Here is a 26,957-nt window from a genome sequence, read left to right as displayed (position 1 = left end):
GGTCGAGACAGCTTGTCTTCAGGTGGTGATTCCACCCAGTGGTGGGTGCAGTGTGGGGTAGAGGGACCTGGGACCACCCTACTCCACCAGGTCCTGACCCAGGGCCTTTCGGAACCAATACTCCTGTGTCCAGGCTTGATCGCTCACTCCAACAGTCCTGTTCCCTGAGTCACTTCCCACCCTTACTTCCAGCATCGGTAATCTCCCGGCATCCGACGTCTTGGCCAACCTTGGCAGTCGACTGGGTGTCTGCAGGGGCCTCAGCATGGCTGGACACTGCAGCCTGGGAGTCCTGTGGCTTCCTGGCAGGAGCCAACAACATGGTTTGGTCTCCTCCTCAGTCCACCCAGGCTGTGCTGAGCTGCTCCCTTTTATACTCTGTCTCCAGTCGGAGCATGCCCAGAGAGGGTGAGGGGGTGTGGCCTCTTCAGCCCACACAGTGCAGTTAACCCTAGCAGTGCCAGTTCAGGGTTGATACACCTCATCACAGACAGCATTTCCCAACTTTTGGGATTAGCTAGGAGATCTCTTCAGGAGTAACCTCCTGTAGGGACTGGGTCACAAATACCTTTGGAACCAAATACCTGGGCATTTTGCCTAGTTCCAAGTCACTTGCTGTGGAATTCTATCCCTGGATCATCTGAGACAATATTGACTTAAACAATTTAACTACTCTGTGACCATGTGCACTTACTTCTGTCAGTTGCCCCATTTGGGGTCTGCTGCTGTTCACCTTTTCAGAGTGGAGATTTAAACACACGACTTTCTCTGATAATATGTCCAGCAGCTTGGAGTATTCTCTCCTGTTGACTGAACTGTATTTGAATTTTCTCCATGTCACCATGCAGGGATAGGGGAAAAAACAAACCTAAAATAAAAAAAAATGATGGTAATTTGTCTTAAATTTCCCAATAAATCTGAGCTACATTGTGTCAAACAAAACTAAGATGACCAAGGAGCCTTCATGAAAGATAGAAAACCCATATCAAAGAGAGGTAGAAAGCACTTTCATTTTAATTTAAAGTGAAATTCCAGAGTAGGTTACATCTGATGTCTCAGAATCAGGATGAGGAATTCTCCCATGATCCACTGAAACCTGCTTCACCCAGCACTGTCTCATTAGTGTTATTTACAGAAGTTTTAGCACCTTCATAATGGGTGGAAAAAACAGCCGACCTTCCGAGAAGTGGCTTTGACAATAGAGGGAAAAGGGGATTTTAACAGTGCTTGGGATCCATTTGAAATCCCCTTCCAAGTCTGTGACATTTTCATCTCCTGCCAGACTGACTCTGATTTAGGATCAAAGACGTTCAAGCACCATTCCCAAGCATGGATAGCCAAGAACACGACTTCACTGGACACTTTGGGAAGTGAAGGAATATGAAGGGGTGAACTGTGCATGGCTCAGATACAAGGTAACAGTTCTGGGGTGATGGGGAAGGAGGTAATCTCTGAGTCAGCCCACCTCCTTCCAGTGTCAGAGAACGTGAAATGACATTTCCCTGACGCTGCTCTCACTCTTTGTTATATTTAAATATATTTTAAATAAGGGAAAAAAGTCAACAAAATAACTGCTGTTCTGCACAATCCAGGATAAAGTGAGAACAACTAGAAATGAGAGAACTTGACAACTCGAACAATAACTTTGCACTGGGAGGAGGAATATAAATGTCAATCTCCAGGTTTGTTTAGACAAGGAAATGTGATGGTGGTTAGGTCAGATCAGGAGGAAGTGTGCTAGATAACCCCACCCACTATCCATGACCCATGTCTTTACTGCAAGAATAGCTGTGTTTTTACATCAGGAAAGCAAACTCAAGCTAGTTAACTCCATGGAAATCACAGTGATGAGGCCCAGGTAGATTTTACCTCTATGTAGCTGGCTGAAGACACCCCCATCTCCCCCACTTGGGGTGATGGACATTCCTGGTAGAAAGGACAATGGAGTTGATAGAAAGGACCACAGGATCCACCCCAAAGACGGGCGAGCTTCAAAAGTGGGCAACTCATGAGTGGGAGCTGAGGGACTACAGTGTGCAAAAGATGCAAACAGCCTTAAACTACCTGGGAACTGTCAAAAGAATTCAGAAAAAAAATCTTCTGACAGCTCTAGAGCAGGTTTTTATGAAGTTTATCTCCTTTACGGATTCTCTGATGATAGAGAAGGCCTGAGCTCTGAGAGAAGCTTTTCCCACACTCACAACATTCATAAGGTCTGTGTCCTGTGTGGATTCTGTGATGTGTAATAAGGGTTGAGCTCTGAGAGAAGCTTTTTCCACACTCACAACATTCATAGGGTTTCTCTCCTGTGTGGACTCTTTGATGAGAGATAAGGGAGGAGATGTCAGTGAAACTTTTCCCGCACTCACTGCATTCATAGGGTCTCTCTCCTGTGTGGATCCTCTGATGCGTAGTAAGGTTTGAGCTTCGGGTGAAGCTTTTCCCACACTCAGAGCATGTGTAGGGTCGCTCTCCTGTGTGGATTCTGTGATGAGAGAGAAGGGCTGATCTCTGAGTGAAGCTTATCCCGCACTCACAGCATTCGTAAGGTCGCTCTCCGGTGTGAATTCTCTGATGAGAGATAAGGGCTGAACGATGATTGAAGCTTTTTCCGCACTCCCTGCATTGATAAGGTCTCTCCCCGGTATGCCTTCTCTGATGGGCAGAAAGGTCTGAGCTCTGAGTGAAGCTTTTCCCGCACTCACAGCATTTATAAGGTCTGTCTCCTCTGTGTATTCGCTGATGTCTAATAAGGGCTGAGGTATGATTAAAGCTTTTCCCACACTCACAGCATTCATAGGGTCTCTCTTTCGTGTGGATTATCTCATGTCGAATAAGGGCTGAGCGGTAATGGAAGTTTTTCCCACACTCACTGCATGTATTCTCTCTCTCCTCCCTGAGGATTTTCTCCTGGGATGTAGTTTCCTTGAGGTCCCTGAGAGTTCCCTGACAATTAATGGGTTCATCCACTCTCTCCTTCGAGTGGTTTCCCTGCTTTCTCTCTGGTCTGTGGTAACTTTCACCAGCTTTTCCCAGCTCATGGCACCTGGACACATTCCCTTTAGATCTTCGCAGTAATGCCCCATGCGCATCAGCTAGCTCAGCATCTTCCTGGTGAGGATTCTGCTCCTCGCTCTCCCTCACCACCCCATCACCTGCTAGAAGAGAAGAGAAATCTCAGAATTGGGGATGGAGGCAGAGAGCAAACCCAAGTAAGTGCTGGAGAGAGAAAATAAAAATCGGGGCTGAATTCCCCCAAACTCTTCCCCATAGGAGACAGTGGAGGGGATCAATTCTGCTCCACACCCAGGAACAGCCTTTAGGGTGGGCCGTACAGGTGCCCCACCCAAGGGGTGCCAGGCGCAGGGTTTGGATTCCCACCTGACCTGCTGCCGAGAGGCTCGCTGGGCTGATGAAAGCAGCACGGGGACCAGATAAGCAGCTGCGTGGGGGAGTGGGAGAGACCTGAGCTGCAGGGGGCAATTGGACGACCAGCCGTCAGAGCAAGGTGACTGCTCCGGAGCAGAGAGGCGGCTCCTCCACCCTGCTCCACCTGTGCAGCTGCTGCTGTTCCTGTCCCCCCACTCTCTGTTCACCCCTGGAGTCGCCCGTGTCCACTCCTGACTGGGAGCATCCTCCTGACTGCTCTGCAGGGGGGAGGGGGAGGTGCTGATTGATGACGGGGTGTCCCCCTCCCCCCCCCTGAGTACCCGATTTCCACTGAGCTGGGGTGATGGGACAGGGGGAATCTGCGTGTGCTGCTGCCTCTCTGGGGCCGGAACTGCCGGCAGCTGCTTGTGTCTGAACAAGCCTAGTTCAGGCTCCTGACCCTGAGAGCTTTCTTAAAGAGACAGCGCACTCACTCACTCAGGCACACACACACACAGTCCTTCACACACTCCCTTCAACATACACACACTCCTTCACATCCTCCCCTCAACACACACACACATACACACACAGTGCCCCTAACACACACACCAGGGCTCCCTGCATCCAGGTCACTTCTCCACCTGGGCTGTGCTGAGGCATCAGGAGCTGCTGCTCTCCTGCCCTCCCCTTATGCAGCCTGCAGGGAAAGTGACCTGGGTGCAGGAAGCCATGATGTCGCTCCTTGCTCCCCTCTCCCAGCCCCCTAGGGCTGCATGGGGTGGAGGAGCAGCACTCCAGTGGGGGAGCGAGCAGCAACGCCAGCTGCTTTGTGCATCCAGGTCAGGTTCCCCATTTGGGGTGCAGGAGGATGCAGGGGTTAGTGGCAAAGGGGGCACAGTGCAGGGGTTGGGGGATCAAGAAGGGGCAGGTGTTGAGGTGCAGGGGTTGGGGTGAAGGGGGTACACACCATGCAGGGGTTCAGAGTGCAGGAGGGAGGTGCAGGGGGTACAAGTGAAGGGGGCACAGTGCTGGGATTAGGGGCACAGGAGGGAGGGGGTACGAGTGTAGGGGGCACAGTTCAGGGCTTAAGGGCACAGGAGGGGGCAGGTGTGGGGAAGGGTAGAAGGGGAGGGGCAGGAAGGGGCAGAAGTTAGGAGTGAAGGGGTGCAGGAGGGGGAGCAGGTATTTGGAGCGAAGTGGCACAGTGCAGGGGCTAGGGAGGAAGGGAGGGTGGGGAGCCTGGGGAGCCCATGGGGGCCAGAGGGAATGGGGGGGTGCCATGCCCATGGGAGCCAGGGGCACCAAAATGCAAGTTTGCCCAGGGTGCCATTTCCCTAAGGCCGGCCCTGTCCACATCCCATCCAAGCATTCAGTAGGAAGGGAGGGAGCTCCTGTCAAGGTGTCAATCATCCTCTGTAGGAAGCCAGGAGTGAGATCTGCTGGGGACTATCATGAGCTCACAGAGTCTGTGTGGAGAATCCCGGCTGTTTCTCTCAGGCACTTACAGTTTCTGGGTTGATTTGATGTTTCCTCACCTGTGCAGGGACTTCTCAGGATCTCACTTTCCTCTGAACCCTGGAGATCCAGGGCCCACAGCGCTTCCCCTCCTTCCAGCTGGGAGATCACAGAGGGTTTGGAAACTGGAAACCCTGCTCAAGGGAAAGAAAACAAGGAAGCTCAGGGGCTGGGCAGGAGGGTCCCATGGGCCAGATGTGGCCCGAGGGCCATAGTTTGCCTACCTCTGGTATAGATGGTGACTAAACTTAAACCTCTGCAAACCAGGAAATGAGAAGTTAATGTAAATGCCACCCCTCCAATGCAACCTTAACTTTGCCCCCAACCCTTAACCCTGCAGCTGGCAAGAACCACTGAGAATGGCTCTGTGTGGGCCGTGCAAAGGTTAACAAACTGCCACAGGAACTCAGGGATTCAGCTCAATGCAGCAGTAACGGGATGAATTCTATGGTCTGTGGTATAAAGGACGTCAGAGTACATGACCTAATAGTCACATCTGGCCTTCAAAGCTATGACCCTATAATCGATCCAAGGAAAGACTAAGAGAACATCCCATTGTCTGTGTTGTGTTCACAGATGGGAATTCCAGCATCTATCCGCATGCCCTCAAGCTGTGTGCAGTGGGTCAGCTGTAGCTGTAACTGGCTGATGGAGGGATGGGTTGGAGCAGCTGGACAGAGCTGTGCCTGTGCTACGCAGAGAGGTGCATGTGAAACTTGAGGGGGCAATTCTGCCTCATATCCGTGCTGAGTGTTGCAGGCTTTGTCAGCAAAGATGCCCACGAGTGTGTTCTTGCCATGGGGATTGTCAGCACCCTGGTGGCGTATGTTTGAGTGATCTGTGGGGCTTAGTGAGGGGTAAGTGAAGGCAGTGACTCAAAAGAAAAACTCAGGTTGAGGGCAAAGGGGTGGTAACACTGTGCGAGTCTCAGATGGTCTGTGTGCAGGAGGTTCAGTACTGGAGAGCAGGCCAGGGGGAGGAAGCTTCTCTTTGCTATGATGGAGATGAACCTGAATATTATCTTAGCAAGGAGAAGTTGTGAGACTTTCTGCTGTACTGCTCTGTTCCCAGCGCGCTCTGTAATAGGGGAGGGGAGAAGGCTAGTGTGTGTGTCTCTGGCATGTTGGGGTGATGCTGAAACAGGGCAGAGTAGGGGTAGCATTGTGGGGCTGGCGTGAACCTTAACTTTTCATTTCCCCTTCCAAGGACCGAGGGGACAGGAACTCTTACCCAGCGAGGTCACAGTCTCATAATCCTCCTGCATGATGTCTCTGTAGAGGGCTCTCTGAGTGGGGTCCAGCAGAGCCCCCTCTTCCCTGGTGAAATACACAGCCACCTCTGCGAAGGTCATCGGCCCCTGAAAGAGCAGGATTCCAACTCTCAGGACCTGCTGCCCCACTCACAACCCCACTATTCATGGGGGAGAGGAGCCAATCAAATGGATGCTCTGAGAGAGAAACCGTCAGCAGAGTCCTATCCCCATACTGTTGAGAGCAGCCAGGGGACATCACGGTGAGAGAACAAATAGAGACCCCTTGTCTTTGCCAGCAGATCCATCACACACCTACAAGCCAGAGGCTGAAACAGCCCCATAGTAGGAATCTCAACACCCTCCCCACTGCCAGCAGCTGGATGTGAGGGACTCAGACATCTTCCCTACACCTTCCTGGTGGGTGCCCCCTTTCCATGTCACACCAGTCTCTGGCTAGCAGGCTGAGGGTTCAGCACTGGAAGTCTGGTCAGTTTTCCCAGCCCTGCCCGGGGGTTACTTTGTCTGTTTCCTGTTTCACAAATTAGGGAATTTTCTCCCCCAACACCCAAGCGTTTGTTCTGAGGATCTAGGCCCACGTTAAACAAGTCCCAGCAGGTTTGTCACACTCTGTCCCCCTCCGTTTCCTCAGCCAGGGTATTCCCTGCCCCCTCCAGACCTAACTCCTCAGAAGTTGCCACCTCTTCAGTATTTACGGCCCCTCCCCCTCCAGCAGGAACCAACCAGCAACCCCCCAATAATCCCTACCTGATCTGGCCCAACTGCAGCCATTTCTCTTCACTGTCCCAGGGGAGGCTGGGATGAGCTGGAGCGAGACGTGGGTGTCATTCTAGAGCCTGGCAGGGTGAGAAGGGCAGTCCTAGAGGTTTCAGAACAGGATTTAGTTCATTTCACATCACGATTCCCTCAGGCTCTTTCCCTGCAGACAGAGATTGTAGATTCTGCCATGCTGGGAACATGCTCAGTCCCCATAATACAGCACAGACCTTGTCCCTGTCCTCCAGCCTCCCCCAACTAGGACTAAAGCCACCAAGACATTTTCAAACCCTCCCAGCAACAGAGTGTGAACCCAACCCTAGAAAAGACCAGAACCCTTTGGGGGGATTCCCCCTGACACTGCCCCCAGGGCAGCACACTCCTGCAGCAGGGGAAACAAGGAGAGTCAGGGGCTGGTTCTTCCTCTCTCTGCTTCTCACCTTGTTCACAGGAAAGTGACCCTGTCCAGGGATGCTGCAGTGAGCGTGCGGGGGCGGGGGGGAGGTGTTCAGAGATCTTAAAATCTGCCCCCGCCCCCTCTAATTTGTCCTGACACCGTCTTCCATCTCTTCCTCCTCTTTCCTACCCCCTGGTTGGGAGACTTGGTCATCATCACATTCTTAGGGGCTCTCTCTCTCCATGGCTGCCCCGCTCCGCCCGTGCGGGGAAGGGGACACCAGTCGGGGAGACCTGCTTTAGCCACCCACATTACTGGGCACAGCAGAGAGCCGGTGGGAGCAGGTCAGACTCGCTGATGGAAGGATCCTTCTGGCCTTAGTGATGCAGCAGCAGCTCCGGGCTCCCGGACATCCGGGGGGGCAGAGATGGGGGCGGGGGGCACCGTGCAGAGTCAGGGACCTGCCCAGCCCCAAGGGCTCAGTCACCTGGAGTCTCAGCTCAGGAGTTGCCCTCAGCAGAGTCCGAGGCGGTTTCTGGCGGGAGAAGCTCCCCCGGCCGGGCCCAGAGGGGTTAATGCCGGGCTCCCCCCAGCACAGACCCCGCTGGGGAAGCAGCAGCTGCTCAGCTCCCAGCTCCCGATGGAGGCAGTAGCGTCTGGTCTCTCAGGAGCTGCCGGGGGCTGATGCTCCCGGTTCTTTGTTCTTCCAGCTCCTTCCTCCCGGCACCCCCCAGCTGCTCCAGCCCCTTCCTGTGCCCTGCACCCAGCTGCTCCAGCCCCTTCCCGTGCCCTGCAAACAGTGGTTTCCCCAGGAATTGAAATTAGGGGGGGTGTTCGAATTTACAGGGGGGGTGTCAGGACCAATGAGATATATAAAAAAGATATGAATAAAGTACATGTTTTGTTAGGATTATGCAAATTTAACATAAGAATAATGCAAGTTACACCAAAACACATAACAGGTCTAGATTTCTAAAAAACCATACATTTAAAAAAAAGTATTTAATTTAAATTGACTTTTGAAAAGTAAGCCATCATAGGGTAAGAGGAAAGTCCTCTCATGGATCAGTAACTGGTTAAAAGATGGGAAACAAAGGGTAGGAATAAATTATCAGTTTTCAGAATGGAGAGAGATAAAAAGTGGTATCCCTGAGAGGTTGGTACTGGGACCAGTGCTGTTCAACATATTCATAAATGATCTGGAAAAATGGGTAAACAGTGAGGTGGCAAAATTTGCAGATGATACAAAACTATTCAAGATAGGTAAGTCCCAGGCAGACTGCGAAGAATTACAAAGGGATCTCGTGAAACTGGGTGACTGGGCAACAAAAATGGCAGATGAAATTTAATGTTGATAAATGCAAAGTAATGTACATTGGAAAACAATCTCAACTATACATACAAAATGAAGGAGTCTGAATTAGCTGTTAACACTCAAGAAAGATCTTGCAGTCATTGTGGATAGTTCTCTGAAAACATCCACTCAGTGTGCAGCGGCAGTCAGTGATTCCCAACATTCTGTTTGCTTTTTTAAAAAGAACAGGAGCACTTGTGGCACCTTAAAGACTAACAAATTTATTTGAGCATAAGCTTTCGTGGGCTACAGTCCACTTCATCGGATGTAGACCATGAAAGCTTATGTTCTTTTTGCAGTACAGACTAACATGGCTGCTACTCTGAAACCTTTGCATTTTAAAGAAAGTGATAGATAATAAGACAGAAAATATCATATTGCCTCTATATAAATCCATGGCACATGTACACCTTGAATACTGTGTGCAGATCTGGTTACCCCATCCCAAAAAAGACATACTGGAAATGCACAAAGTACAGAGATGGGCAACTAAAATGATTAGGGGTATGAAATAGGAGAAGAAATTAAAATGACTGGGAATATTCAGCTTAGAAAAGAGACGACTAAGGGGGGATATGCTAAAGGTCTATAAAATCTTGACTGATGTGAAGAAAGTGAACAAAGTAAATGTTTTGTTAGGATAATGCAAATTTAACATAAGGAAAATGCAAGTTACACCAAAACACATAACAGATCTAGATTTCTAAAAAAATATATAATTTAAAAAAAATGTATTTAATTTAAATTGACTTTTGAAAAGTAAGCCATCATGGGGTAAGAGGGAAGATCCTCTCATGGATCAGTAACTGGTTAAAAGATGGGAAACAAAGAGTAGGAATAAATTACAGTTTTCAGAATGGAAAGAGATAAAAGTGGTATCCTTGAGGGGTCAGTACTGGGACCAGTCCTATTCAACATATTCATCTGGAAAAATGGGTAAACAGTGAGGTGGCAAAATATGCAGATGATACAAAACTATTCAAGATAATTAAGTCCCAGGCAGACTGTGAAGAGCTACAAAGGGATCTCACACAACTGGGTGACTGGGCAATAAAATGGCAAATTAAATTCAGTGTTGATAAATGCAAAGTAATGCACATTGGAAAGCAATCTCAACTATACATACAAAATGATGGCATCTGAATTAGCTGTTAACACTCAAGGAAGAGATCTTGGAGTCATTGTGGATAGTTCTCTGAAAACATCCACTCCATGTGCAGCAACAGTCACAAAAGCAAACAATGTTGGGAATCATTAAGAAAGGGATAGATAATAAGACAGAAAATATCATATTGCCTCTATATAAATCCATTGTACATGCACACCTTGAATAGTGTGTGTAGATCTGGTCACTCATCCTAAAAATATATATATATTGGAATTGGAAAAGGTACAGAGACGGGCAACTAAAATGATGAGGGGTATGAAACAGGAGGAGAGATTAAAGTGACTGGGAATTTTCAGCTTAGAAAAGAGATGACTAATGGGGATATGACAGAGGTCTACAAAAACTTGACTGGTGCGAAGAAAGTGAATAAGGAAATTTTATTTAATTCTTCACATAACACAAGAACTAGCAGTCACCCAATGAAATTAATAGGCAGCAGATTTTAAAAAAACTAAAGAAAGTATTTCTTCACATAATATAAAGTCAACCCAGGGAACTCTTTGCCAGGGGATGCTGTGAAGACCAAAACTATAACAGGATTTTAAAAAGAACTAGATAAATTCCTGGAGAACAGGTCCATCTGTGGCTATTAGCCAGGATGAGAGGGATGCAACGCCATGCTCTGAGTGTCCCTAGCCTGTTTGCCAGAGGCTGGGAATGGGCAACAGGGAATGGATCACTTGATGATTCCCTGTTCTATTCATTCCCTCTGAAGCACCTGGCCTTGACCACTGTTGTAAGACAGGGTACTGGGCTAGATGGACCATGGGTCTGACCCAGTATGACCATTCTTATGTAAAAATTAATTATAATAAAAATGTTTAGTACAGAAACTCCCCAACATAATGACCTCCCAAGATAGCAACAATGTGAGATAACAACCTTGGCAAATACTGCATTTTAAAAATCTTGGCCTACTGGGAAACATATTTATATAAGTTTCCATTCCCAGTCACAAATCCAGCATTCTGGAGCAAAGTGACTAAAATATAGTCCAACAAACAAATGTTTATTTAACATGCCCCTCACTTTTCCCTCCACCACTCCACTCACTGGTGTTGTCCTTGGTCAGTGGAGACTCAGAGTTCAGAGGTGCTTTCACGTGAGTACACCTTCCAGGTGGAGGACAAAAAGGCACAGTTTTCTCTGGCCACGGCTGTTTGTTGTGCCACCGTTCACTCCACCGCTCTGTTGCCAATGGCCCTGCACAGTCACCTTCTGCTGTCACCTACCACTGTGACCGCTGCGAGTTGGTCTCTTGAGGTTCCACCAGCTCTCAGTGACTTCAGCTGAGCTCTCAGTGCGGGAACCTCGCTGCTAGTGCAGTCTGGGCTGTCTCTTACACAAAAACACTGTACCCACAGGAACACTGTCCCCACAACAGGACTAAGCACTTAGACCTGATTGTCAGTGATTTCAACTGCAGTGGTCACTTAACAGAACAAAAGACTATCTATTGGAGCCTAATCAGCTCTGTCTTTAAACAGTGGAGAGGGACAGGTCCCCACCCTCTCTCTTGATGCCTTCAAATCATCACAGGCTAAGCACAGTTCTACTGCCCTTTACTCATACAATAAGAACAACATTTCATCCCTTTTTCCCCCACATTCAAGTGGTTTGTAATCCAACCCCAGCCAAAATCTATCACTTGGACAACACAGCTCTGTTTGCTGCATACCTAGGTAGATTAGGTGTGAATGTAAATATAATCTGGCCCTGAAGCCTTAGCCCCCAGCTCATCACTAGCTGTCAGGGAGAACTCATTTAGACTTTGCTTACAAATCAGCATTTGAAATTATTAGGTTGGCCAACATCACCGAAATGAATGCACTGACATCATAAAAAAACATGGTGTCAAGTATCAGAGGGGTAGCTGTGTTAGTCTGGTTCTGTAGAAGCAGCAAAGAATCCTGTGGCACCTTATAGACTAACAAAAACATATGCACTGACATCATAGTCTATGTTCATAATTTTCAAATCTATTATACTTTTTCAGATACACATATTTTATCATACACTATATAAGCTTTTAAAGTGTGTATTAATGTTTCAGTTTAAATTCAGATTTCCAAACAGTCACTAAATTGGTATGTAACTAGCTCACAAAACTAAGGGGGGGTGTTGGGGAAATTCAGGGGGGGGTGTAGGGAAATCACTGCCTGCAAACCCTCCCCGGGTTGCAGCGCTCGCCGGGGCTGTCTGCAGCGGCTGGAATCCAGCTGACACCCTCTGCTGAGCCGGGCACTGCAGGGCTGGGGGTAGCCGCTCTACCGGCTTCCCCGCGTGTCCCAACCCCCCTGCGAGGGGCCCGGGGGGCAGGGCCAGGCCGGGCCCAGGGAGGAGCCACCCCTTCCTGTCCCCCCGGCCTGGCCCCCACCCCTGTGTGCGGCGGCGGGGCCATGGCCGGGGCCGGGAGCGCCACGCGGAGGCTGCTCCAGCTCTGCAGCCCACGGGGCAGCGCGGTGGGGCCGGGGGCAGCGCGGCGCGGGCAGGGCCCGGGGAGCGGGGACACGCGTGGGGCGGACACGCTCCTGCCGGGAGGGGCCGGGCCCGGCTGCCTGGTTCGTCCCCTGCCCGGGGGGGTCCCCGAGCTCCCCGCGGCCGGAGCGGGGCGGCCCGGAGCTGCGGGGGGCGAGTGGCCCGCGCGGGGTGGAGCAGCCCCTGCTGCGGGGCCGGGGCGGCGGAGCCCGGGAGCGGCTGAGCCGGGAGCTGCAGGAGGGGCCTGGAGCGTGGCTCGGCTACAGAGCTCGGAGCCCAGGCTGGGCCCGGGAGCGAGGGGAGGGGGATCTGGGGTGTCAGAGCCAGGCTGTTGGGGGGAGCGGCTGGGGATGGGGACTGTGGGGCTGCTGGGAGTTTGGGGTGTACTGGGGGGTCAGGGCTGGGGATTGGGAACATTTGGGGGGCTCCATGTTCAGATCTGGCCCTGCGGGAGCTTTGGGGGCTGGAGCTGGGGAAAGTGGGGGAGTGTCTGAAGTTGGCTGCTTGGGATGTGGGTGAGGCCCCGGGGAGCTGGGGGTTGGGCTGCACCCCTGTCACTGCAGCCTGGGGCCCTGTGTTTCCCCTGGAAAAGCTGCTCCCCGTTTCACCAGCTCCTCTCAGTCTGAGTCCCAGCGACTCTGCACAGGCATCTGCAGGGCAGGACGGGCCCTGAAATCTGGCAGCTGGGAGGTTTGCAGCAGTTTCTAACCCTTCCTCCCCTGCTTCTTCCAGGAGGTACCACAAAAGCATCTGGCCCCTCTGGTAAAAGAGAGAGAAGCAGCCAAAGCCGAGGAGGAGTGGCAAAGCAAGGAGCTGCTGGTAGGTGCCCAGAGCCCCCCATCACTTAGGTTTGCCTGGCATAAGAATGACCTGGTGAATGCAGGGCCCACCCTGCCCGCCAGCCTCAGCCAGGGACCCATCCCCACTGGAGCCCAGGGAGACAGCAGGGTCAGACACGGGGGTAACATGATGCCCTTAGGATGCAGGAGAGGGTCAGTGTGTCCAGAACCCCTGCCCACTGGCTGTCTGGATGTCAAAGTGACCAGGGATCCTTTCTAGCTCTTGGGGGGGATGGGGAGGAAGGAGATGAAATGAGGGCTGCAGAGATGGAGGATTTGGCTCAGTGCAAGTTGATGAGGTTTTGGGGAGAAGTGTCTCTCCTGTTGGTGATGTACAGCTCACCCCGGCCCTGATCCCACTTCCCTTCCCGGGATAAATGAACTTCCTATCACTCACTGCAAGAGATCTTGTGTTCTGGTAAATAACTCTGCCACCTGCCCCAAGGCGCATTTATGATTTTCCCCAGTTACTGAGCCTATGAATTTCAATGTTGATAAATGCAAAGTAATGCACATTGGAAAAGATAATATCAAATGGACATAAAATAATGGGGATCTAAATTAGCTGTTTCCACTCAAGAAAGAGATTTTGGAGTCACTGTGGATAGTTCTCTGGAAACATCCACTCAATGTGCAAGAACCGTCAAAAAAGCAAACAGAATGTTGGGAATCATTAAGAAAGAGGGAGACAGTAAAACAGAAAATATCCTATTGCTTCTATATAAATCCATGGTATGTCCACACCTTGAATACTACCTGCAGATCTGGTCGCCCCATCTCAAAAAAGATACATTGGAATTGGAAAAGGCCCAGAGAAGGCCAACAAAATGATGAAGGGTGTGGAACAGCTTCCGTATGAGGCGAGATGAATAAGACTGAGGCTACACGCCGCAGCTTTTAGCGACACGGCTGTGGCGCTCCAGCCGTGCTGCTGACAGGCGCACAGTGTAGCTGCTGTTTGGCGGCAGGAGAGAAGTGCCAGTGTAGACCAGTGGTCCCCAACCTTTGTGTGGCCAGTAGCACATTCATGTTTTCAGAAGAGTGTGGCGGGCGCCAACAATTTTTCAAGGCTTATTTTGTATTTGTACATTAAATAATATGAAAACCATCATATTTAATATTACATAATATATGAATCTGGAGAGAAGAGAGAAACCAGAAAGAAACCGCGAGGACAGAGAACACTGGCTCCCGCAGCCCCGGAGAACTCTGTCCCCAGCAGGCCCCGGCCTCTCTCTCTTGCTGGGCACTAGGCGGCCCCGCACCTGCCGGGGCAGGGCCGGCTCTAGGTGTTTTGCTGCCCCAAGTAAAAAAAATTTTGGCTGCCCCCCAGCCCTGGGCTCCCCGCCCACCAGTGCTCTCCCCCACTCGCACCCCCTGCCGGCCCAGCCCTGGGCTCCCCCCCCCACAACTGTGACCTCCTCGTTCACCACAGCAATCCCCGTTTACACTTGCAGTGGAGATTTCTCCTATTTTTTTTCACTTTAGTATAAATCTCGCCCCCCCCCCGTCCCCCGCAACCCCATCTTTAGTGCTCCAAATGCACATGGAAGGCCTAGGGACTAACCCTTAAACCTTGTACCCAGAAAGGGATGGGGATCTAGTAAAGAGGATTCAGGCAGCGGAGCAGGTGTGAGGGTGCTTGGGGGCTCTACACTGGCAGAGAAGCTGGGTGTGATGTACTCGTGGAGGAGGAGAGGGGATACCAGGAGAGTTGTGGGAGAAGAGGTGCAGGGGAAGGGGGGGGTGTGGGAGGAGAGGGCTGGGGGAGGATACAAGGGGAGAGGTGCAGGTGAAGGGAGAGTACAAGGGGAAGGGATGCGTCGAAGGAGCGATGGGAGAAGGTACAAGTGAAGACGCTGCAAGCGGGATGAGGGGTGCAAGGGCTGAGAGGGGCAGGCGCTGACAGCTGCTTTCCCAGCCCCCTGCAGGCAGAGCCGAGAGGATGGACACTGACCCCCAGATGCTCGAGGTGCGGGGGTCCCCCGGCGGGGCAGGCAGCGTGGGGCTGAGGCAGGGGAGGTGCGCAGCGGGCTGGGTCCGGGGGCAGGAAAGGGCAGCTCGGGCTGCCCAGCCACTCGTCCCATCAGTGCACGAGCCGGGATCCGTGCCCCCTGCCCAGCCCGGTGGCGCCCTGCACAGCCCACTCAGGCGGGGAAACGCTGCGCCGCCCTGGGAGACTCAGAGCAGCAGCAGTGGCGGCAGCAGGACCCCTCCTCCCTCCCTGCATCCCGAGCCCCACTTCCCTCCCTCCCTGGCTCCTCACACACTCTGGGAGCCCCTCTCGTAGCTGCGGCCTGGACTCGGCTCTAGGGGACGATGCTCTGGGTCTCCAGCAGCAGGGCTGTGCCGGGGACCGAGAACACCAGTGCCCGCAGCCCCAGAGTTCTCTGTCCCCGGCTGGCGCAGGGCCGCAGCTTCTCTCCCCTGCTGGGCACTAGGTGGGCGCACATAAATGCCCTGGCAGGCGCCATGGCATCCGCGGGCACCACATTGGGGACCACTGGTGTAGACAAAGCCTGAGTCTGGTCAGCTTGGAAAAGAGACGACTAGGGGGGGATATGGTAGAGGTCTATACAGGCATGACTTGTGTGGCGAAAGTAAATAAGGAAGTGTTATTTCCTCCTCATAACACAAGAACTAGGGGTTACCCAGTGAAATGAATAGGCAGCAGGTTTAAAACAAACAAAAGGAAGTATTGCTTGACACAACACACAGTCAACCTGTGGAACCCCTTGCCACAGGATGTTGTGAAGGCCAAGACATTAACAGGGTTCAAAAAAGAACTAGAGATGTTCATGGAGGATAGGTCCATTAGTGGCTATTAGCCAGGATGGGCAGGGATGGTGTCCCTAGCCTCTGTTTGCCAGAAGCTGGGAATGGGCAACAGGGGATGAATCGCTTGATGATTCCCTGTTCTGTTCATTCCCTCTGGGGCACCTGGCATTGGCCACTGTCAGAAGACAGGATACTGGGCTAGATGGACCTTTGGTCTGACCCAGTCTGGCTGTTCTTATGTTCTATGTTCCCCTGTAATTGAGCCGCCTTCTTCCTGTTGCAGAAACAGACAGAAGCCGAGAGGCAGAAGATCGTCTGGGAGTGGCAGGAGCTGCGACGGTTTCTGGAGAAGCAGGAGCAGCGGCTGCTGTCCCGGCTGGAAGAGCTAGAGAGAGGCATAGTCCAGAGAAGGGAAGAGGGTGACTGCAGCCTGTCCTGGGAGATTTCCCTGCTCAGCGAGAGGGGAGGAGAAATGGGGCAGCAGCCGCTGAGCCAACCCCTGCAGGTCAGGCTGTCATTGCAATGATCATACACAGCGTTTTTATAGGTGCTTCTGAGCCCTGGACCCCAAAGCACTTTACAGAGTGGGGTCAGGGGCATTATCCCTCTGGGACAAATGGGGAAAGTGAGGCGGAGGGAGGGGCAGAGCCCTGGCCCAGGTCACACAGTGAGTCTGTGTCAGTGCCAGGGATGGGTCCTGGGAGTCCCAGATGCTGCAGCCCCAAGACCCTCTCTCCTGGAAATGTCTCTCTGCATTTGCACTTGGAGGGTGAAATCCCCTCCCCCACCATGCTGAGGTCCCAAGCCAGGCCCCCTCTCACTGCAGGTTAATGGGCTTAGTGGGGCCAGGGGCCTTCTGGGTCTCTCAGCACTGGAGGGAATTTGATTCTCAATGCAGAGAAATATCTTCTGCCTGTAAAGTGCCCAGGGAGAAGATTTCCGCAGTGGCGACCTGCCCACAGGGATTGCTGGGGCTGCGTAGGGGAAAGTCCCTGGTAGGGGAGGCAGCTGCTCTGGGAAGGTAAACCTGAAATTCCCCTACTGCCTGAGGCTTCAATGGTGACCCCTGCAGAGCAGGAGGCCTCCCCACCCAGAGACACTCCCCCTGACGGCCTCCTCTTTCTCTCCCTCTTTAGGGTGCTGGGAGCACTGGGGGCAGATAAGTCCTGGTCTCCATTTCCCTCCCTCTCATGGGCCATTAGGTTTGATAACTGCACTGAATAGGAAGCTGCCTTCTGCCCTTGGAGCATGTGATTCTGTCTCCCCTAGTGGCTGACTCAGGTAGAAGAAGAGCCGGTTACTGTCTGATCGCTAATGAGATCACAGCCGGGCTACTAGACACAGGGCCGATGGGACAGACCTGGCCTGTCTCCTGGACTGATGTGGCCGCGTCACGTATTCTGAGGGTGCAGAATCTCAGCTTTCACATTTGTTAAAGTGAGTTGGTGGCCCTCAGCACCTCCCCAGTGGAAACAGAGACAGTGTTGTCTTGCTGGGGCTGCCAGCAGCCTGAAGCCGTAGCTCTGAGAGCCTGAACTCTCCTGTCCCCTATTAATGTCATCAGGGTGTCAACTGAAATGGCAACACTTTGATGTCAACATTCAACGTTTCCTGGCTGATCACTTGAGCAGGTGGAACGGGGAGGGGGCGGGAGTGAAGCCTTTGCGGAGTGGAATAGCGGGTTGCTGTAGGGAGGGAAGAACAGAGGAGAGATGTAACAACAAGGAAGCAAGAGAGAAATGGAGAAAGGAGGGTGGGAAAGGCAGGGAAACACAGGGAAGAACCAGCAGGGCCCTACAGGATGTCCAGGAAAGGGCTGTTTTCCTCCTGAGTGACACTGAGTATGATAGACAAAGACTTGGCAAAATACTAAGAACTAAAATTTTATTTACGAAGGGCAGATTCTCCCCTTGTTCTTTGTATGTGGGTGTCCCATGGAGAGCAGTGGGTGTTCTGCTGTGAATGGAGCAGGGCACAGAGTCCTAAACTGATGCCTTGGGCCACTGGCTGTAATGGACAGGGCAATGTGGCCCTCTCTGCCAAATGAGCTGGACACCCCAGGGTTACTGCTTCAGCTGAAGAGCTTGAGGGTTTTGGTGTTTAAGGGCCCACGTTCATTCCCTGTTGGAGACCTGGGCTCTGTCTGTGGCCACTGTCAGCATGTAGGACCTGCCGACTCTCTGGTCTGTGTCTCCTCCCTTTCCACATAATCCCAGTGCTGGTGCCCCTTGTTATTGCAGTAAACCAGCGTAGGGGGTGGCTCTGCCCCCCACAGAACCAGAGCGTCCCTGAGAAAGCTCCTGAACAATGTCTCCGTTCCTTGCTCTAGTGTCTCCCCACTTCCCATCTCTCTGGGGAGCACAGGGTTGAGGTGACTCACCATGACAATGACCATCTCAGGCTACAAAGCTCAGAACCAGGTTTCCCAGAGTTTGGGGGTTGCTGGGCTCAGGGTCTGGGACTCAGGCCTATTTCTCACCCCTCCTTTCCCCAGCAGGGAGGACGGGACGTTTCGGAAGCCAGAGCCAGCGTTTGTGGGGCTGGAGAAGAGACTCAGCGATTTCTCTCTGAAAAGTGCTATGCTGCAGGAGGTGCTGCTGGGATTCAAAGGTGAATTGGAGTCTGGGGGTGGCGTCTCCTCTGGTTAGAGCGACCCTCACCCTGGGGAGGAGTTGGGGACTCTAGTGATGTCACTGATCCTCGGCTCCATCTCACAGCCCAGCTCAGCGAGTCGCCCTTCCCCATGAAGCAGCCCTGTGGGGCTGGCTCTGTCTGCAGCCGCTGCGTTATCGGCCTCTGATCTCTGTTACCATCTCGTAGTTAACAGCAGTTCCATTAATAAGCAATGGGGATTTCTCCATGAATGCGAGGGCCTGAATTCTCACCTCTCCCATCTTCTCCTTCCCGTAGAGACGCTGCGACGGGGGCTGGGGAGCGACACAGGTACGTGTCTGTCTCTGACTGGCCATGGGGAGATTTCAGACCAATAACCATGTTAACGACAGGGGATCGCAGCCTCCAGCACCTGGAAGCTGTGTAACAATGATGGGATTGTTACACAGGGATGTTACTTTGTTCTTGCACCACTACATTTGCAACTGACTTGTCTCTAAAATATTTTAGCTCATCAATATAATGTAAGCATTTAAAGTGTTTTGCAGTTTTTTACTATTCATTAATTTTTTTGCATTTACTTTCTTTAATTATTGCATTTTTTACTGACTACATTAATTTTAAGAATTTTATTTTTTAATTGCAGTAATAGTAATAGTGTTTTTAATTAAGTTTGCATAGTCTGATTTTAAAGCTTTTTTTAAAGACCACTAAGGTCTTTGACAGCTTTTCCTGTGTTAAAGTGCTTGCTTGATACTTTTAAAAAAAAATACAAAGCCTGAGCTTTTTTAAAAACATATTTATTTGAAAGTTTGTTAGTATAGTTAGTTTTTTGGCTTTTTAAAAAAAATATATAGACTTTTTTGTTGTGACTCTTTAAATTGGTGATGTATTCACATTTTTAACTTATGATTATTTTAGTGCACTATTTACCTCTTGTGACACAGGTTGTAGCTGATTTTTTACACTTTAAATAAATAAAACAGCTATTAGAATCTAATTTTGTTAAAACAGCAATTCAATATTTCTTTTTTGCATAACCTGCACTTCTTTAAGAATGCAACATTTGTTTGGTTCTTTTAATTAACTTTTTGCTCTAAACTTTTTTTTTTATGCTTACATTATGCCTTAAATTCATTTATATTTCTTGGAATGATTTTATTCATTTAAGATAGAATCTTAATTTTTTTCCCCCAATACATTCCTAGCCATCCCGATGATGATTAATTTCTGGGAAACATCCTCAGCAGAATTATTTGAAGGTGTTGCACCGGAGAGTAAAGGCACAGAGGCAGTGGCTTGTGGGAACGAGGGTAAGTCTCATTACTAATCCTGGTCTTAAAAAGAGGGGTCTTTTTAGAAAACTAGTTTAACTTACAAGCACTGAGAGACTTTAAGAAAGTCACTAATCACGGGAGCAATGGGTCTCTTTGGAACATATTTTAACTGACAAGCCCTTAGAGCCTTTCTGAGAAACAGGATAGAACTATGGTCAAAATGAAGTGCAAATTAATGATTGTGCTTCATGAGGAGAAAGAGGAGGGAATACAAGTTAAAATATAATGAAAACAAAGCCTCTCAGAAAGGAAATATATCAGTTTAGTAGCAGTGTTGCCATGTTAGGGGTGAGGTGGGAGATGATTTTCTTTCTCTCCCCCCCCCCCCATCTCTTTGTAAAAATCCCAAAAGGAATAAAAGTGGGTGACATGGTTTATTTTTTATTATTTTGTTTACTAATTAAATCCATGTCCCTAAGGCCAAATTTGGCCCTAGGTAACTTTGTTCCCATGTTTTCTTGTTCACCAAGCATAGAGCTTAGTGCTGGCCCTGAACAACATCATTAGCCCCCTTTTGTTTGGACTAATTGGATTTTCTGTCATTGGTCTTCTTGCACCTGTGCATGGCCTTCATAGCTGAAAATAATTTAACCTACTTTTCATCAACTTGTTGCTATAGGGTATTGTAAGATCTTAGAACTTTCGTCTTCTTTTTACAGTGAGTAAGGAAGAGAGTTCAAAATGAGGGTGTAATTGGAATTAACATTTCCCAGGGTTGGTGCATACATGCCATTGCACTGGGCTCATTCATGCTTTGTCCGGATACAATGTAGCACACTCTTCCCATACCTAGTCAATGCCAATACAAAAGAATGATCTAGGCTGGTGTTTCTCTGCTGGTGGTTTGTGACCCCTGGGGGCTCAGGAAAGGCAGTCAGGAGGCTGTGAGATGTTGAGGGGGGGGGGCGGAGTTCACAAGCTCCCAAACATGCCCATATCTAGTCATAAAGTCTAAGGCCAGAAGGCACCACTGGATCATCTGGTCCGACCTCCTGTCTAGCACTAGCTGCCAACACCCCCCAGCACCCGCCCACTAAATCCAACAGTTGGAGTGAGACCAAAGTCTTGCAGTCTCCAGGAGACTAGAGTCTTACATGCCCCAGGCAGAGAATAGGAGGGACTGAGGTGCACCAGTGCTCCAGGTCCCTGCAGTGGCAGGAAAATGGTTAAATGAGATACTTCCAGGGAATCCTAGTGAGCGCCCCACACCGCACGCTGCAGGGGAAGATGAAACTCCCCGCCCAGGTCACTGACAACCTGACCTGGGAGGGAAATTCCTTCCCCATCTCACCTATTGTGATCAGTTAAACCCTAAGCATGGGAGCAAGAACCAGCCAGCCAAGCCCTGAGAGAGACAGAGATTGATCTCACCTCAGAGCCCTAGTCCACCCCTCCCAATAGCCTGTCTTCTTCTCTGGCCATTTCTGAAGTTTCAGAGGAAGGAGATTAAAAAACCCTCTCAAAATACATTGGATGAAAAGTCCCTTCCTGACCCCTGCGAGTTGTGGCCCTGAAGCATGAGGCTGAAGAATATAATACATAAAGTGGAAGTGAGCCCCACTTAATGTTCCACTATTGGTCTCCATTGACAATGGCTTCCATCTTAATATCACCAGCAAACTTTATTTAATTTACTGCACCAGCACTGGGCACTCTTTGTCCTGTCCCTGCCTCCGCCTGGTCCCCACCATTGGGGGAGTTTCCCTCAGGGTTTTAAAACTAGCACAGTGGGTTTAGTGCTGGTGGGAAAGGCTGGGTCTGGGCTGTGATAAAGTGATGGAATATTTTCCCAGCATGCGAGTCAGAAACATCTTGTGCAGGGAAAGGGCCAGGGAAGATCATGATGTGACAGGAACTAACTTCTGAAATCTTCCCTGTCACCCTTCTCACCCTGACAGGCAGCAGAGAAACACCCACCTTTGGCTCCAGATTGTCCCAGCCTCCCACGGGACAGGGAAGGGAACTGGCTGTAGTGGAGCCAGTCCAGGTAGGGATTATTGCGGGGTTGCTAGTGGGTTCCTGCTGGGAGGAGAGGGGCAGGAAATACTGAGGGCCTGGGATCTTTGGGGGAGCTCAGTGTGGAGGTGGGATGGGGGCAGGAAATACCCAGAGTGGAGAAAGGGATGGGGACAATGCATGTGACAAACTTGCTGGGAATTGTTTAACACAAGTCCTGGATTCCGGGAACAGACCCATGGAGTTTTGGGGAGGAAACTACCCTATTTGTGGAATGGGGCTGGTGGGGGAACCCTGGACAGTGCTGGGGAAATGTATCCGATTCCCAGTACAGGAACATGAACCTACTGGCCAGAGGCTGCTAGGAGATTCGAAGGAGCGGGTGGGAGGTTACCCACCAGTGGGGCCTAGAGTAGATAACCCCTCCCCTTCCTTCCAGCTGCTGGCAATGGGAAGCCTGTTGGGATTCCTACTGGGGAGCCAACCCTGGAGCCTGCTGGGGCCCCATCCCCCGCATCAGCCTCTGGCTTGTAGGTGTGTGATGGATGAGAAGACCCTTCCCCCTCTGTCTGCTGGGGGGGGGGCGTGAGGGGATCTCTAGCTCCCCTCCTGTTTTGCCTCCTGGCTGCTCTGAACAGGGTGGGGGTGGGACTCTGCTGACTGTGACCCTTCCAGAGCTTCCCTTTGATCAGCTGAATAGTGGGGCTGTGAGTGGGGCAGCAGGTTGTGAGTGAGGGGCTCTTGCTCTTTTAGGGGCCGGTGACCTTCGAGGAGGTGGCTGTGTATTTCACCAGGGAAGAGTGGGCTCTGCTGGACCCCCGTCAAAGAGCCCTCTACAGAGACGTCATGCAGGAGAACTATGAGAATGTGACCTCGCTGGGTAAGGAATCCTGTCCCCTTGGTTCTTAGAAGGGGAAATGAAGAGTTAAATTTGTGCCACCCTCACAATGCCACCTCTGCTCTGCCCTGTCTCAGCAACAGCCCATTGAGAGCATTGAAATGGGGCAGACTAGGCCCCTCAAGGTTCAGATGCACTTCCCTTCATATCACAGTCACAGCTCTGCCAAGCTGCTCCAACTCCTCCCTCCACCATCCAGTTACAGCTACAGCTGACCCAGTGCACACAGCTGGAGGCGTGCAGATAAATGCTTGTATTCCCATCTCTGAACACAACACAAACAGTGGCACATTCCTAGTCCTTCATATCTATTGAGGAATCATAGATTTTATGGCCAGAAAGGGCTATTAGGTCATCTAGTCTGACCTCCTGTATAACACTAGTCATAGAATTTCATCCAGTTACTGCTGTACTGAGCTGAATACCTTGTGTTGGACTAAATCCTCCCCCAGAAAGGCATCCACTCCGACTTGAAGACTTCAAAAAATGGAGAAACCTCCACTTCCTTTGTTAGTTTGTTAATCTTTGCACCAGCCTTACTGAGACGCTCCCAGTGGCTAGTGCCAGCTGCAGGGCAAGGGGCAGAGTTAAGGTTGCATTTTAGGGGTGGTGTGTATATTAACTCTTCCTTTTCTGGTTCTCGGAGGTTTAAGTTTAGCCACCACTCACCTAGTACAAAGGCATGCAGCAGAACTGGCCAACTGGTACTCAGTATTTATGTAGGTTATGGACATTTGATTTTCTTATTTTTTTAATAGACTTTTTCGGTACTCTGTCTGCATGAGAGATTTTGCCAACATAATTATGTCAATTAAGGATGTGGTTTTTTGCGCCTCTAACAAACAGAGCTATGCTGACAAAACTTTGCAGCTCAGAAGAGGCCAGAATCTGCAAGTGGATTTTAAAACACTTTAAAATATTGCTCTCAGCCCTGAAATTTTGGAATCGGCGGAAACATCTAAGAAGAACTCCTTCAGAATGCAGCAAAACACACAGTACACCTAGTCTGAAAGTTAACAGTGGTACGGCTCCAACTCAGATGAATGGGTGTAGCTCAGAGGCAGTGGCCACAGTGTGCCCTCTTGACCTAGCCAACCAATGACTGTGAGAGCAGTGTGAGGTTCCTATTCAGGAGTTCTTGGTGGGTAGGGGGTAAGGAGAGCAGGGATGTGTGGGGTGGGAGAAGATGATGGGAGAGCTAGTGCTTGTGGGGTGCCACAAGGTAGGGCAGACTGAGTGTAGTGGGAGGAAAGGAATAGGTATGTGGAAGATTAGACTAGAGGGAATCAGGGAGGGATGGGTACCATGGAAGGAAGAGGAGGTGAGGAATCAGAGACAGAATCTCAGGAGAACAGGCAGTGTGGTGGGTTGGGGGAGTGGAAGACTGGGAATGGAGAACAGGGGGTGGAAGTCCCAGCGGTGGTGCTGTTGGAGGGGGAGGATTGGGTAGGAGATCTGGGATGCTTGGAAGTGGAAAAGACTGAGGATAGTGGGAAGGGGATGGGGAGAAGTGGGAAGGGAAGGTTTCAGGGAGGCAGATATTTGGGGCCCTTCACTGAGAATACTTTTGCCATAGTCTCTTAATGACCTCTCCCTAAGCAAAGCTCAGAACTAGTGCTCCATCCTTATTCTTCTTGACTCATCAGCCACCTTTAATACCACTGACCATGGTCGTCGTCTTGACATCTTGTCTTCTTCCTGGCTCTCCTCCTACCTCTGTAACCACTTCTTCAGTGTGTCCTTAGGAAGATCGTCCTCACCCCCACTCCAGTTTTCTGTGGGGGTTCCACAGGGCTCAGTCCTTGGTCACTTCCTCTGCACTTTATCTCTGGGAAATCTCAGTTCAGCTACTGGCCATATGCTGATGAATCACAGATCACCGCTCTACTCCAGACCTGTCTCCTTCTGTCCAAACTGAAATCTCAGCCTCCCTCTGATGACTCCTTGTGGATGGCTAGCCATCAACTCAGGCTCAACAGCTCAAGTGTTGATAACAGAGCTCTTAATCCCCCAAGCCAGCCCCCTACCTCCTTTCTTGCTGTTCACCCCAGAATTAGCTGATGAAATCTCAGAGTCTCTGGCAATATTTGCAAACTGAGATGACAGGAGAGGTCCTAGGAGATTAGAGAAGGGTTAACATAGTGCCCATCTTTACGAAGGGGAAAAAGGAGAAGCTGGGGAACTATACACTAGTCAGCCTGACCTCGAGAGCAGGAAAGCTACTAGAGCAATGTATAAAACATTCAATTTGTGAATACCCAGAGGATGAAGGGGTAATCGGTAGCAGCAAGCATGGATTTACTAAGAACATAGCATGACAAACCAGCTTGATATCCTTCTTTGGCCATGGCTACACTTGCAAATTTGCAGCGCTGCAGCAGGGTGTGAAAACACACCCTCTCCAGCGCTGCAAATTGCGGCGCTGCAAAGCGCCAGTGTGGTCAAAGCCCCAGCGCTGGACGTTATTCCCCACAGGGAGGTGGAATACGGACAGCGCTGGGAGAGCTCTCTCCCAGCGCTGGCGCTTTGACTACACTTAGCGCTTCAAAGCGCTGCCGCGGCTATTAATGGAATGATGTCAGATTGGAGGGATTTTCAAACGGGGTTTCACAGGGATCTATTTTGGGTCTGCTGCTATTTAACGTCTTCATTAATGACCTGGATGTAAGAATAGAGAGCATACCGATCAAATTTGCAGATGACACTAAGCTGGGGGGGTTGTCAACACTTTGGAGGATAGAGCAAAACTTCAAAGGGATCGTGATAAATTGGCAAACTGGGCTATAGACAACAATGAAATTCAACAAAGACAAGTGTAAGGTGCTACACTTTGGGAAGAAAAACCCAATGCACAAATACTGACTGGGGGATAACTGGCATGGCAGCAGCACTGCTGAGAAGGATCTGGGAGTTGTGGTGGATCACAACCTCAACAAGAAGTCAACAGTGTGATGGTAATGCAAAAAGAAGCAAATGCATTAACAGAAGCATAGCATGCAAATCACAGGGGGTGATAGCACTGCTCTACTCAGCACTGGTTAGGCCTCAGGGGGAGTCCTGGGTCCAGTTTGGGTCATCAGTGACTAGACAGGATGTAGAGAAACTGGAAAGAATCCAGAGGCAAGTGACAAAGATGATCAAAGGGGTGGGACGCAAACCAGTGAGCAAAGGCTGATGGAACTGGGTGTGTTTAGTTTGGAAGAAAGAGTTAATGGGGGGGATATAACAGCAATTGTCAAATACGCAAAAGGCTGTGTGAGCATGCGTGGCCGTCCCTCCTGGTCTGTCTCAGGACAGAGCTGCAAAGTCTCCAAGCCCAGGCCCTCAGGCAGGGTGGGGCAGCAAACAATTAGGGGCTTTTCCCAGGGCGAGCACCAAACAGTCTGGGGCTCAGGCAGGGGCAAGTACCAGTCTAGCATCCTAGCTCGGCGAAAGGTCGACCAACACAGGCCTCCTGGCTGAAGGTGGGGTGACAGGAGGTAGGGGGACCCTGGTCCACCTGACTCCATCGGATCCTAGTGCCAGGCCCAACAGTGGCAGTGTAATCCACCACGCGATCATAGGGGATCTGCCCACAACACCCTTACTCAGTGTCAGGCCAACACTCAGCCAGACGATGGTCTAGTTGCCCTGGGCTACTTCCTACAATCCCCAGGGTTTGGTACCTCTGGCCTCCATTTCCCCAGGGTCGGTGTCTGTGGCAGCCACATCAGCTCATTGGCACCTCGACTGGCTGGTGACCCTGGGAGCTCTGGCCAGTCCTCTGGCATCTGCCCCAGCAGGTCCTCAGTGTCCCGCTCCGGCATGCATCCGATAAAGTGGGCTGTAGCACTCCATAGTGGCCAGGATGGTGTTTTCGGGAAGATCACCAATGGACTGTAGTTTCCTCAGGAAGTCAGTGGTGTCTCAAAGATAGCTGGGAGTGCTGGTAGCATAGGGCCTGAGGAGGGAGTGTACACAGCCAGACTATCCTGCTGTCAGGGTGCCAATGCCAGAGATGATGGGGCGTCCAGGATTTCCAAGTTTATGGATCTTGGGTTGCAGATAGAATAATCCTGGTCGGAGTTCTAGGGATGTGTCTGTGCAGATTTGTTCTGTGCTTTTTCAGGGAGTTTCTTGAGCAGATGGGGTAGTTTCTTTTGGTAACTCTCAGTGGGATCAGAGGGTAATGGCTTGTAGAATGTGGTGTTAGAGAGTGCCTAGCAGCCTCTTGTTCATGTTCCGAC

The 26,957-nt window shown here is 50.7% G+C and overlaps 2 protein-coding genes across 2 annotated transcripts; both read left to right on the top strand.

Moving 5' to 3' along the window:
• Positions 1-3,077: 3,077 nt before the first annotated feature.
• LOC120370311 (E3 ubiquitin-protein ligase TRIM7-like) lies at positions 3,078-18,468 on the top strand. Its single transcript, XM_039484822.1, has 5 exons — positions 3,078-3,114; positions 13,086-13,129; positions 16,211-16,432; positions 17,064-17,364; positions 18,425-18,468. The coding sequence occupies exons 1-4, from the start codon at positions 3,078-3,080 to the stop codon at positions 17,088-17,090; spliced, it is 330 nt and encodes a 109-aa protein (XP_039340756.1). The 3' UTR covers positions 17,091-17,364; positions 18,425-18,468.
• Positions 18,469-18,485: 17 nt separating this feature from the next.
• Positions 18,486-23,821, top strand: LOC120403017 (zinc finger protein 213-like). Its single transcript, XM_039533668.1, has 5 exons — positions 18,486-18,537; positions 18,838-18,870; positions 19,749-19,853; positions 21,776-21,864; positions 22,587-23,821. The coding sequence occupies exons 1-5, from the start codon at positions 18,507-18,509 to the stop codon at positions 22,740-22,742; spliced, it is 414 nt and encodes a 137-aa protein (XP_039389602.1). The 5' UTR covers positions 18,486-18,506; the 3' UTR covers positions 22,743-23,821.
• Positions 23,822-26,957: the final 3,136 nt, after the last annotated feature.

This window comes from Mauremys reevesii, linkage group 1, assembly GCF_016161935.1.
Source record: "Mauremys reevesii isolate NIE-2019 linkage group 1, ASM1616193v1, whole genome shotgun sequence".
NCBI classification, from domain to species: domain Eukaryota; kingdom Metazoa; phylum Chordata; order Testudines; family Geoemydidae; genus Mauremys; species Mauremys reevesii.
Note: the sequence above shows the minus strand (reverse complement) of the source record. Positions and strands in the feature narration are given on the sequence as shown.